The 12511-nt window shown below is 41.7% G+C and overlaps 1 protein-coding gene across 1 annotated transcript in view; it reads right to left on the bottom strand.

Moving 5' to 3' along the window:
- The window catches only part of LOC134204411 (high-affinity choline transporter 1), a 94679-nt gene that overhangs the window by 44845 nt on the left and 37323 nt on the right, over positions 1-12511 (bottom strand). Inside the window, exon 2 of the mRNA XM_062679237.1 lies at positions 5373-6246. Within this exon, the coding sequence (XP_062535221.1) occupies positions 5373-5538 (166 nt within the window). The 5' untranslated portion in view covers positions 5539-6246. The remainder of the gene's footprint in view (positions 1-5372; positions 6247-12511) is intronic.

Raw genomic sequence — 12511 nt, 5'->3', positions numbered from 1 at the left:
ATTCGCATTCTATACCGTCCCGCCCAGTCCGTTGCTGGGGGCATGGAGTGCGATCCTCTCGTTTAATAAACAATGTGCACTCGCTTGGCTGTGGATATACAACAGTAAAGCAAATGTGGAGATTGGGCAAATCAAGCATCCGAAAGATATTCAATTTGCAAAAAAGAGAGCTAACCGCGGTGGAGGTTGGTACTCGGATTCTGATGGCTTTTCCGCAAACGTGACCTTTAAGTGGTCTTGTTGTGTAGGGGTTATCACGCCTATCTAGAGAGTAGGAGGTTGAGGGTTCGAGTCCCTCCAAGACACGTGGATTCTTTTTCGCAAATTTCATATCAATTTGTCCATTTCGAAACATATGCTGTGCATATGCACAACCAAGATATTTAACAAAAAAATAGTTTTATAAGTTTTCAAAGCACAAATTCAAAAATTCAACAAATGTAGGTTATCCTCCTAGCCTTAGCTGTCCACCCTGTATGGCCAAACCGTTGATAACAACCTAGAGCGACTGAAGCAACCTGATGTCACCACTGCATACGCGCAGCCGAGACAGCGTTGCCGGAAGAGGGAGAGCTCGATAGGGTCCTTCTTGAGAACTGCTGGAATACAGTTAAAGCAGCCATTAGGGTCTGAGGAAAGGGTTTTCCGTAAAAAAGCAGGTTGTAGCTCTCTTTGAGAGAGTTACCACGTGCTTTTGCAGTAAACGGAGAACAAAATGACTGACAAGAAATGTCCAGCCTCAATGTGCACAGTCCGAGAGCTCTAGTATCACGTCCTCACGATCTATCGCGGATGGGAAGGAATTGATGATGCACTCACTCGCCCACTGCAAGCCGAGAACACCTCTGCACTCGCCACGAGTTCATGCGGATTTGTTATTGGAATTTTAGGGTTAGGTTCTATGGGCCGTGTTATGTTATTTGTGAGGTGATGTTATTCTAATACAGTTCTCAACCTTTTTCTTGAGAAGTACCCCTTCAAACTTATGCTTTCATTGAGGTACCCCCTATTTTATTTTCACTGTAAATGAAAATAAGCGTATTTCATAAGATATATTAAAAACAAACCACAAAACTAAAAATTGTCTGAAGTTTTCATTATTCCTTGATCCTTTCTGATTCAAATAGGTTTTATACGTCAAGCCTCCCACAAGACTTTTGGAGCCACTAGGGACGATGCTTCCAAGCCTCCTGAAACTAGGATTACGACTTACGAGCCTCTTGATAGGGAGTTTCCGAGTCTCCGATGGATCATTGTGGCTTCCGAACGTCTTGGAAGGAGGTTTCCGAGCATTTTGAAAGAAGGTTTTCGAGCCCCTTGGAAAGAGGCTTCCGAGCCTCTTGGAAGGAGGCTTCCGAGCCTCTTGGGAGAAGGCTTCCGAGCCTCTTGGAAGGAGGCTTCCGAGCCTCTTGGAAGGAGGCTTCCGAGCCTCTTGGAAGGAGGCTTCTGGAGCCTCTTGGAAGGAGGCTCTGAGCCTCTTGGAAGGAGGCTCTGAGCCTCTTGGAAGGAGGCTTCTGAGCCTTCTTGGAAGGAGGCTCTGAGCTCTGGAAGGAGGCTTCTGAGCCTCTTGAAGGAGGCTTCTGAGCCTCTTGGAAGGAGGCTTCTGAGCCTCTTGGAAGGAGGCTTCTGAGCCTCTTGGAAGGAGGCTCTGAGCCTCTTGGAAGGAGGCCTGAGCCTCTTGGAAGGAGGCTTCTGAGCCTCTTGGAAGGAGGCTTCTGAGCCTCTTGGAAGGAGGCCTGAGCCTTGGAAGGAGGCCTGAGCCTCTTGGAAGGAGGCTTCTGAGCCTCTTGGAAGGAGGCTTCTGAGCCTCTTGGAAGGAGGCTTCTGAGCCTCTTGGAAGGAGGCTTCTGAGCTCTTGGAAGGAGGCTTCGAGCCTCTTGGAAGGAGGCTTCCGAGCCTTCTTGGAAGGAGGCTTCCGAGCCTCTTGGAAGGAGGCTTCCGAGCCTCTTGGAAGGAGGCTTCCGAGCCTCTTGGAAGGAGGCTTCCGAGCCTCTTGGAAGGAGGCTTCCGAGCCTCTTGGAAGGAGGCTTCCGAGCCTCTTGAAAGGAGGCTTCCGAGCATCTTGTTCATTCGAAGTTTTGTTATGCTTATGCTCTTTTGTCCCACAGCCCTTCATTCTCTGCGCTGCTTGGGGTATACAGGATTCAAAAGTCTTTGAACTACTGACCGCCATGCATATTATGTATAATACAAAGTTTTGGAATAAGGAAAGTTATTTTTTTTTTTGAATAAGTTTCCATTGGAATTGTAATACATCCGCCATTACCCCCAGGGGTACATGTACCCGAGGTTGAGAACCGCTATTCTAATAGGATTCCGAAACGAGCTTTTCGCCCATTTCAAATTCTAACAGCTACCTGCTAGGACATAGAAAAAAGCAAAAATATGTTTGAACTTCAGTACCGATGCATGGTCAAAAGCAACTGATTAAGGGGCGCGCCTTTGAATGTCAGTCTACACCATTTCTCGATGAGTATAAATAACGGGCCCTTTTTAGCCTAGTGGTAAGACAATTGGAACAATTTGGACAATTGGGAGACCCTAGAACATCTCCAGAGGGACCTCCTTAGTCGTGCGGGAAGATGTGCGGCTACAAAGCAAGACCATGCTGATGGTGGTTGGGTTCGATTCCCGGTGCCGGTCTAGGCAATTTACGGTTTGGAAATTGTCTCGACTTTCCTGGGCCTAAAAGTACCGACAAACCAACGAACCTGTCAATATCCAAAATTGGTTAAAATAATGAACACTGTTTTACTTATGCTAAGTTTAGACAAGGCTAGTAAATTGAGCAAGTCGCTTGAATCGAACGCGAATTGAGCATGTGAACACCTTAATTCAATTCACTTGAACGAAAGGAAAGCTGAACATGTTCAACTTTTGGCAAGTCAATTAAATTTAACTGAGTTGTTCAATTCATTTGCCTTATCTAAACGTAGCATTACAGTGTAGTAACTCTTTCTGTCACTGCTGACATAAGCGATCATTTGACAAAAGAAATCAAGAAAGAAGGATGAAAAAGTGCGCGAGAATCGACCAGCAGTTAGGTGTACAAATCATATGCACGCTTTGAGTAATCTACACAGCGATGTTAATTAAAATAAACCTTAATAAAAAATAACAATAACTAACTACAGTCGACTCTCTACATCTCGATGTTCTATATCTCGATATCTCTCCCTATGTCGATGGTTTCCTCAGTCCCTACAATCTACATACATTTGGACTTTCTACATCTCGATAACCTCCCTATATCGATATCTCTCTATCTCGATGTGTTCTGTTCATATTTTGTTCTGGATTCTCTTTTCTTATGTCAATATCTCGCTTAACTTTTCAAAATGTCCTAAGTAACATTTTTTTCGTGAATTAATTTGAATAGCGTGAACAGACCAATATGAAAGCTTTTAATTGCAGTACTCAAATTAAATCATGAAAAAAATGTTACTTAGGTCCTTTTGAAAAGTTAAGCGAGATATGTTTAAATTTTTGGGCTACTAGACCATCTTTGGACAACAACAAACACAACAACAACAGCAAACGACGTTTGTTTTGTTGTCGTTTTTCATAGCAACGAGCTTTTTTGGATCTAGTCCCCTTTTCAATTTTCCTTCCATTCCTCGATCTCTCCGTATCTCGATGGTCCCTTCAATATCGAGATGTGGAGGGGCGACTGTATAACAAAAACAATGCTATAATCGACAGTGAAAATCCTATATCATTACTACATAAATCGTTTCAGCTTATAAAAATAATTCTAGCATGAAATTATTGATCTTTATGATAAACATTCTCAGATGGAATGTAAACCCGAATATTGAATTCTCGCTTAACTTTTCAAAAGGACCTAAGTAACATTTTTTTCATGAATTAATTTGAGTACTGTAATCAAAAGCTTTCATGTTGTTCTGTTGATTGCGCTATTCAAATTAATTCATGAAAAAAATATTACTTAGGTCCTTTTGAAAAGTTGAGCGAGAATTATTCGATAGCTGATAAAATTCATCAAAGAGTGCATGCTCGAGTTTGCCCACACATATGTGAGAGCTGTTATGGAACGGTCAAGTTAGTTCGACTGCCGATACACTCCTGTTTATTCAAACATTCATCAATTTTTATCAACACCGACACGAACAATCAATTTATTCGACCAACAATATCACACACGAACGAATGAAGCGCCAACCGAACACCAACCATCATATATGGGGTTTGCATTCACTACAAATGCTCAAACATGTTCGGCGAACCTTGACTCGACAACTCAAACCAAAATCAAACTGTTTTAATTTTTTCCAACTGAGCCGCCAACTGTCAAATGGTTGTTCGAACAACTTCACACGTTCCAACAGCAGCAACCGTTTTCTTGGTGGAGTCAATGTTCGTCGAACTGCTTGACTGGTGTGTACGTAGCATTATACGACGTACACACCAGTCAAGCTGTTTGACGAACATTGACTCCGCCCCCAAGAAAACGCTTCGGTTGCTGCTTTGTTTGAACGTGTGTGAAGTTGTTCGAACAACCATTTGACAGTTGGCGGGTCGGTTGGAAAAAATTGAAACGGTTTGATTTTGGTTTGAGTTGTCGGGGGTGGAGTCAAGGTTCGCCGAACATGTTTGAGCATTTGTAGTGAAGTTGCACAAACCCCCATATATTTTTTGATGGTTGGTGCTCAAGTTGGCGCTTCGGTCGTTCGTGTGTGAAATTGTTTGTCGAATAAGTTGATTGTTCGTGCCGCTGTTGGTAAAACTTGATGGATGTTTGAATAAACAAGAGGTGGAGTCAATGTTGGTCAAACTGCTTGACCGTGTGTACGTTCCATTATGTAAATCATCGCACAGATGGAGTTAGTAGAATAAATTGCCACGATTTTGAAAGAATTGTGTATGAGAAGGCACGTCGGTTTGTCGGTGATAAAAGTATCATCGTGTTAGCCTCATGATATACGAATGCAAAAATGGTAACTTGGCTTAGAAACCTCTGATCATTTTTTCAATAGGATTCCTCGTCGAAGATGGACAACGCTGAGCTCCAAAAAGCGTGTCTACAAAATTTTGTGCTCTCACATACATACAGACATCACCTCTAATCGTTGAAGTGAGATGCTTGGTATATAACTCAATGGGTCTCCGCGATTCCTATTGAAGATTGATTTTGGTGTGAGAATATAGCCTCTACGTTCACTTACATATTGTATGAGAAAGTCCTAAATCAAACCAAAATTGTCTTCGGTTATTCTAAAGTTTCTTCCAAAGAAAAACGTCTGTCCACCCTACGAAGTAAACCATATTTTATCAAGGAAACTGTAAAGATTGCTTACAAAAACTTATACAAACAATCCCGAAAAAAGGTTCGATAAAGCTTGTGCACCTACCTGTCATGGTAAAAATTCCCACAAACAGTCCAATAGATCGACCGGCAAGCATCACCTCCTCTTCCGAGTCGTTTCCGGATTCCTTTTTCCGTCCGGCCCATATTCCGACCGCCAGGATCAAGATATAGAACAGCACAATACTGATAACGCCGGCAATGTTAATCATGTTGAGGCTTTTTTTATTCGTACTTTCCCTCCAATATGCGTATGATAAAGTGCGTTTGTGCTCCCGCTAATTAGTGTCCGAGAAACCGTAGATGCTTATCTTCTTGATTTTTTTTCTTGCTGTGGTACTCGTTGATAATGATGATGGCCGCCCGCTTAAACTGCAATCTATCAATATAATGTCGCCGGCACAATCGTGGTAAATTGGTCACGTCGAGTGGATTTGTCTCGTTATGGGCCCTCTGATTTAGAGGAAGTCAATCGGTGCTCCGGGTTTGTGTTTCCTTTACGGATGATGGTGACGGAGGTTCACGCTTTGCAGGGTACTTAATAATACTTAAAGCTTGTTTTCCTTTTCTCCGCGTTGCGAGGGTTCGAATGTGATGCGATGAAGTGGGTGACGAGTTCCGTTGGCCAATAAAGTAAGGGAGTTTTTCGGCGAAGGTGAGCTTTTTTTTACGATGGCTTTTGCAACTTTTCGTGATATGTCGTGTGCGTTGGCGCCGTCCGTGAGATTTGTCACCTGCTTTATGATCTTCTTATGACTCGTGTGGAGTGCGCCTTGAGTTGACCAACAGTAAGTGGGTTGGCGAAAGTCGTTGGCTTTTATTGTACCGATTATTGTTCCAGGAATTTTCGATAATGAGAAAATATATGTGCTGACTGGGCGAGTTAGTTTGGTTTGCTGTAGCTGGTGGTTAAAGGATGTCTGAAATAGAGATAAATGTAAACAAGTTGTATTAGAATTTATAACAACACAACATTTATTTACAAGTAGTTACAATCATCGAGAATCATGGATTTCTTTCTGAATTTCAAATGTTCAGCAAATTATGTGGGTTTATCCTTGAGAAAAAGTTTTTTTATTTGTACTATAAATATATATGTTCTACTGCAAGTCTGTTTGAACTTCATGTTTTGTTTTAATTTCCATTGAAGAATATTTTAAATATCCAAGGCCATATTTTTGTTCCCAAGGCCAGTCTACCGTCTACGCATCATATCCCTGGAACATAATAATAATCGAATCATCCCTGATTGATATTCTATCACCCGTTTCCTTCGCACTGATCCGCACCGTGCCGTGGTGGGTTCTTTCGCGAGGCTAATTTTACGGAAACGATTGATTTATTCAGAAGCCCGCAATAACAGTCTATACTGCGGGATATTTTTTCCTCACCCAGAACGATACTTTTCCCTGGGATCAAACCCCACGTGCGGGTTGCATTATCGCATCATCAAATTAGGCCGGATCCGTCGGATGACTGGTTGGTTGTTCCCTGAAGCCTTCTTACGGCGAGATATGTAGATAGAGTGTGGTGTTTCCATATTGTGTGGAATGAAGGCAACTCATCTGCAATCAGAGTGTTCGTCTATAGGTAGGTAGTTTGTGGCGCTAACCATATTCATCCTTGAATCAAGTAGCAGCAGGACTCACCGGAGAGGGAGGAACATGTACCGATGACATTGATTGATCGTTTGCGACCGAGACATGGTCGATACTTTGTTGCTACATGTTTGGAGCAATTAGATTATGAGAAATTATTGGGAATCATCTGGGGAGCGAAGTTAATGGTGAATTGTTGGAATTCGACAAATTGATTAATTAATTCTTATTTAGAAATACAGATTTGGTAAATTCATCTTGGGACATGGATTCATTTTTTATGACACAATTACAGTAATTCACAATATCAGAATGATTCAAATCATTATGAAATATAAATGAGTAGTGAAGGTACATACAGGGGTTAGACAAAAAGGTTGAGATAGGTAAAATTATGTCGAAATGCATATGCGCTCCCTAAATTTGGTTTAGTTTGAAAATATATAATGTAAAGTAGTAGCCATGCGATTTTCAGCGCTGGGTAATGATGGGTAAATTGTTTTCTGACCACATGAAAACACCACGAAATGAGAAAATTTCGAAATAAGCCTAAATTCAACTCCATAAGCCAAGGGTGAATATTTCATGAATTTGTGATACAATGTATGCAATTTATAGTTGATTATGTTATCTTTGAGGATGTATTGAGTTTGAAATGATTGAATAACAAATTTGAAAAATATTGCAAAGATATCATACTTCATCTATATAATAAAAATGAAATGGTCTGCTAACTTTTTCTTTTTCGAGCTCGGCAAAATCGGGTACCGGTGTAGCTCAGTAAATTTAAAAACTGAAACTCGGCAGAAAATTTCGTTTATTACTGATTTTCAGCAACATATTTACCGTATCTCAGCAACCGAAACGTCACTTTTACTGAGATTTCGGTAAAAATCATGTTTGCTGAAACTCGGCGGTGCCCACCTCGGGAAAATAAACAAAAAATGCTGAGATCTCGGTGAAAAAAAATAAGTGTGTGTGTTCGTATCCGCATAACTCGAAAACAGCTGGATGGATTTACTTCACTCCTGCAGCAGATATGTTCGTTATCGTTTCCGACGGGTTTATATGATATTTCCTCATGCAAAAATCACGCGCAGGGTTAAGCAAATCGTGAAAAACTAAAATTATGAATCGTATGGAAATTTCGCATGGGCAGCTCAGAACGCACATTTTCGCCTACTATGCAGGACAACGCAACGTCTGCCGGGTCGACTGGTATTTATATATTATCAATGGTGTTAAAACCAGTTTTCATGCCAACTTCAAAGGTACCCCAATGGGCACAATATCGTCAAATTGACTCAACCAAAGTAATTTACAATGTTTTATAACCTGTATAATGCGAGAAAAATATTTAAAAAATAGAATACATCATTTTGAAAAATGACCTTTTGACCCTCTTTCTAAGGATTCGTCCCGCTGTGCAACGGTGGCTGTAGATCGAGAATCCATCAAAACTACGTAGAGATATGGCCATATCCGTAAAAACGGTTCCGGGAACATTATAAGATGACAATAGATCGGAATAATGCAAATATGAGTATCCAACTCCATGGCTTTGCGAGACGATGATCACAGAAACATTTCCAGAATGATAGTGTCTACTGCCACCCTTATAGCAGGTTCCAAGGGCCTTCCAGGAGGGGCCGGTTTTGGAAACATCTGAGACCCTGCATATATGGGTGTCAAAATTAATGTTTTCCCAAGACGATAAATATAGGATCTTTATTAAAGATACATTTTGATGACTGTAAAACTCTCTGGCCAAATTGTAACAGGCTCCGGGTGTTCTGCGAATCTGACATTTGTTCAGAGTGTATGGCCAATCCCGTACCGATTTTACGAACATGGCTATATCTCTGCGTATACTTAATGGATTTTCGATCTGCAGCCAGCATTGGTCAGCATATTAGTTCTAGTTTCCAGGGAAAGTATGAAACATGATGGCAGTAAACGTCAGATAAAATAACAAGCAGAAGAAAACACGCATTTTTAACATATCTTCGGAAAACCCGGAACATCTCCGGTGGCCAAGGGCCAGTCTGAGGTTTTACATAGGGACAGTATACTAGAAGATTTTCCGCATCTGAAGGTCCCAGTTTAATCAAAATCGGATCATTCTACACAAAGTTATGCTGATTTGTACTTCGACAAAATTTTGCCTATCTCAACCTTACTGTCTAACCCCTGTAGTTAGCATCGTAGTTGAAACTTCTTCCCTTTTAAATCTAATTTATTTAGCCTCTGATTCAACGACTTCTGATGTATTTGAAACCGTATCCACATTTTATTACAAACTCATAATTTAACGTGAAAACCAGAGTGTATGTAATAACATACACTCTGGTGAAAACCATAGATACTGCCGCTAACCGCAAGTCGAGCACATATGTATATGGACGCCATATACAGATGTGCTCTTCTTGCGGTTAGCGGCAGCATAATTCAGTATAAAAAAAAGTTTGTGGGAAAAAATATTTTTTTATCCTTCTCGTACACTAAAGACTTGAAGAGGGTTCGATCGTGTTCGCCAACTAGTCCGGACAAAAACTAGGACAAAAAGTGTGGAAAAGTAGGCATCACCATCAACGAGCTGGGAACCGGCTTCATAGTGCTGGGCAAAATGCGCCAACGCGTGATTGGGTGACAGTCAATCAACGCAAGGATGTGCAAGCTGAGGATAAAAGGCCGTTTCTTCAACAATAGCATCATCAACGTGCACTGCCCACACGAAGCGAGACTAGACGACAAGAATCAAGCGTTCTATGCACAGCTGGAGGAGACATACGATGGATGCCCACTGCGGGTCGTCATAATCGTCATCGGCGACGTGAACGCTCAGGGAGGAAATGTTTAGACCGGTCATTGAACCGAGTAGGCTGCATACCATATCGAACGACAACGACCAACGATGCATCAATTTTGCAGCCTCCCGTGGAATGATAGTCACCGCAAGAATATCCACAACGCCATATGGATATCACCTAATCAAGAAGAAAAACCAAATCGACCACGTTCTAATCGACGATAAATTCTTCTGACATCACGAACGTCCGCACCTACCACAGTCGACTACCTCGTTACAATCTGCCTGCGCTTAAAACTCTCCACGGTATACAACACGTGTCGAAGATGACCACGCGGCTAAACATTATTGGGCGGCTACGAGACGGTAGACTTCTCGGTAGACGGGGGCTACAAGACGTAGCTTCTCTTGAAGATGGCTGGAGAGATATTCGACCCGCCATTGGAAGCACCGCAATCGTTGCAGTAGGCAAAAGACTGCTATGACGACGAATGTGAGCAGTTAGGGCGAGATTGCTGCAGCACCTCACGAGGGCCAACGAGGCATGATACAAACGGGCGCGGAACAGACAAAACTCGATTTTGCGGAGGAAAAAGCGCCAACAGGAAGATCGAGACCATGAAGAAACGGAACAACAACGCACGAAAGTTATATGAGAAGATAAACTGCTCACGTAAGGGCCACGTGCTACTGCCTGATATGAGTAAGGATATAAACGGGAACCTTCTTACAAACGAGCGTGAGGTGATCCAAATGTGGCGACAGCACCATGAAGAGCACCTTAAGGGCGATGTGGCAGACAATCAGGGCCAGATTTAGGGGAAATCGGGGGTCGTAGGGCGATTAGCTGGATTGTAGCAACTACCACGCCATCACATAGCCATACGGCACCGACAAGGTACTCTCCCAAATTTTATGCCGTCGACTAACATCAATTGCAAGACAGTTCGTGGGGCAGTACCAGGCGGGATTTATGGGTGAACGCTCCACCACAGATCAGGTGTTTGCCGTACGTCAGGTATTGCAGAAATGCCGCGAATACAACGTATCCACACATCATCTATTTATCGACTTTAAAGCCACATATGATACAGTCGATAGAGACCAGCTATGGCAGCTAATGCACGAACACGGAATTCCGAATAAACTGATACGGTTGATTAAAACGACGGGCATAAGAAGGCGAGGTGCGCAGCGAGAAAGGTGGATCGATCAGGTGTGAGACGACTTGCGGACCCTCCGTAGACTGCGTCGTTGATGACGTGTAGCGATGGACCTATCCAAAAGGTGAAGGATAGACATTAGCAGCCCAAAGCAACCCATTTCCAATTCAAAATTATCTTCTTAAATTTTTACCACGACCGAATATAGGGGACTTTATGTGTATTATGCGTCTTATTGACTTAATTTCATTTAAATTGTTATGGCCTTTGCTCTCCTCATTTTGACCCCTGAATTCGCCACTAATTCTTTAAGCTCCAGATGAGTTTTCCTGAAGTTCAAGCAGGCACATACCTAGTTTCATTGTAATAGCTTTTATGCCCCTGATCAATCCATTATGACCCTTGAATCCGGCCCTGGTGGACATTTTAGAAGGCTTATTCCAATTGAACCGTCTCTTTGAGAAACTGCATATGTAACCAAATTTTACAAATTTAGATTTTAATATATTCTGAATCCTCGTCTTAAAGTACGTATTCTGGCAAAAACACGGAACATTTTTCTTGTTCAGGAATGTATGAAATTTTTATCGTTTGTTTAAGAAACTACATATGTGCACTAGAGACTAGAGTGATTCAAATTTTGACTTTTTTGCCCCTCGATGCCACCTTTTGTGCTCCATAATTTGGAACGCATAATTTGTTGTTGACCCAAGTAAGAGATCCTTCGCTATGGCCAGGGCTGATAATAGCCATCGTCGCAGCACGAAAAACCACAGTAGCGACGAGTTATTATCTTCATTGCTACTCGACGCATCGTCGATGACGCGCACCGCACGACATCAATGAACAAAGACTTCATATCTGCTTCATACGCTTCATACCATTATTCTTCAAACGACAGCCATGCGAAGAAATTTTGTAATTTAATGAACTCGAAGTAACGTATGAAGACGTTATGAATGTTATCGTAATATTTATGTTACCAATGTTGCTGCTGTTTGTTTATTTGAGACGCCATTATGTTTTCAATCACTCCGCGCCTATCTTCATGGTCGGTGTCGCGTCGGGCAATGTTATGACGAAGACTATATTTATGTCGCTTTCTTAATACGGCGAGAATGACTATTGTCAGCCACGGCCAGTGGCGCCAGGAGCAGGTAGGACAAGTAGAACATGTCCTACGCATGAATATTTCTGAGTGGGACAGCCAAGGCGTTGTCCTGCCCATGATTATCCCGCATAGAAAAATATTAAACATCATTTTTTCCACTAATCGTCGATTATACATTTTATGATTGGATTATTTATGGTAACGTAGTTAATTAGGCACCAATTGTACCATGAATAATTTTGACGATAGGTTTCACAGTTTTTGGAATTTGGATGATACACTCGTTACCATTCAAAAATGACCTTTTTTGCGGACAAAAAAATGCTGTATCATTGAGGTTACAATCACTTTATCATGCATTTAATGATTCTATGAATAATAATCGTTTGGTGTATGATCGAAATTTAATTATGAATAGTGCGACATTTTTCATCTGTATTATAAAATCATAAATGCGTTATTACTTGAAAAATTAACATTCAATGGATAGAAACAGAATAATAT

This window comes from Armigeres subalbatus, chromosome 1 (assembly GCF_024139115.2).
Source record: "Armigeres subalbatus isolate Guangzhou_Male chromosome 1, GZ_Asu_2, whole genome shotgun sequence".
Taxonomy (NCBI): Eukaryota; Metazoa; Arthropoda; class Insecta; order Diptera; family Culicidae; genus Armigeres; species Armigeres subalbatus.
The sequence above is the reverse complement of the archived record's forward strand: the minus strand, read 5'-3'. Positions and strand labels throughout refer to the sequence as shown.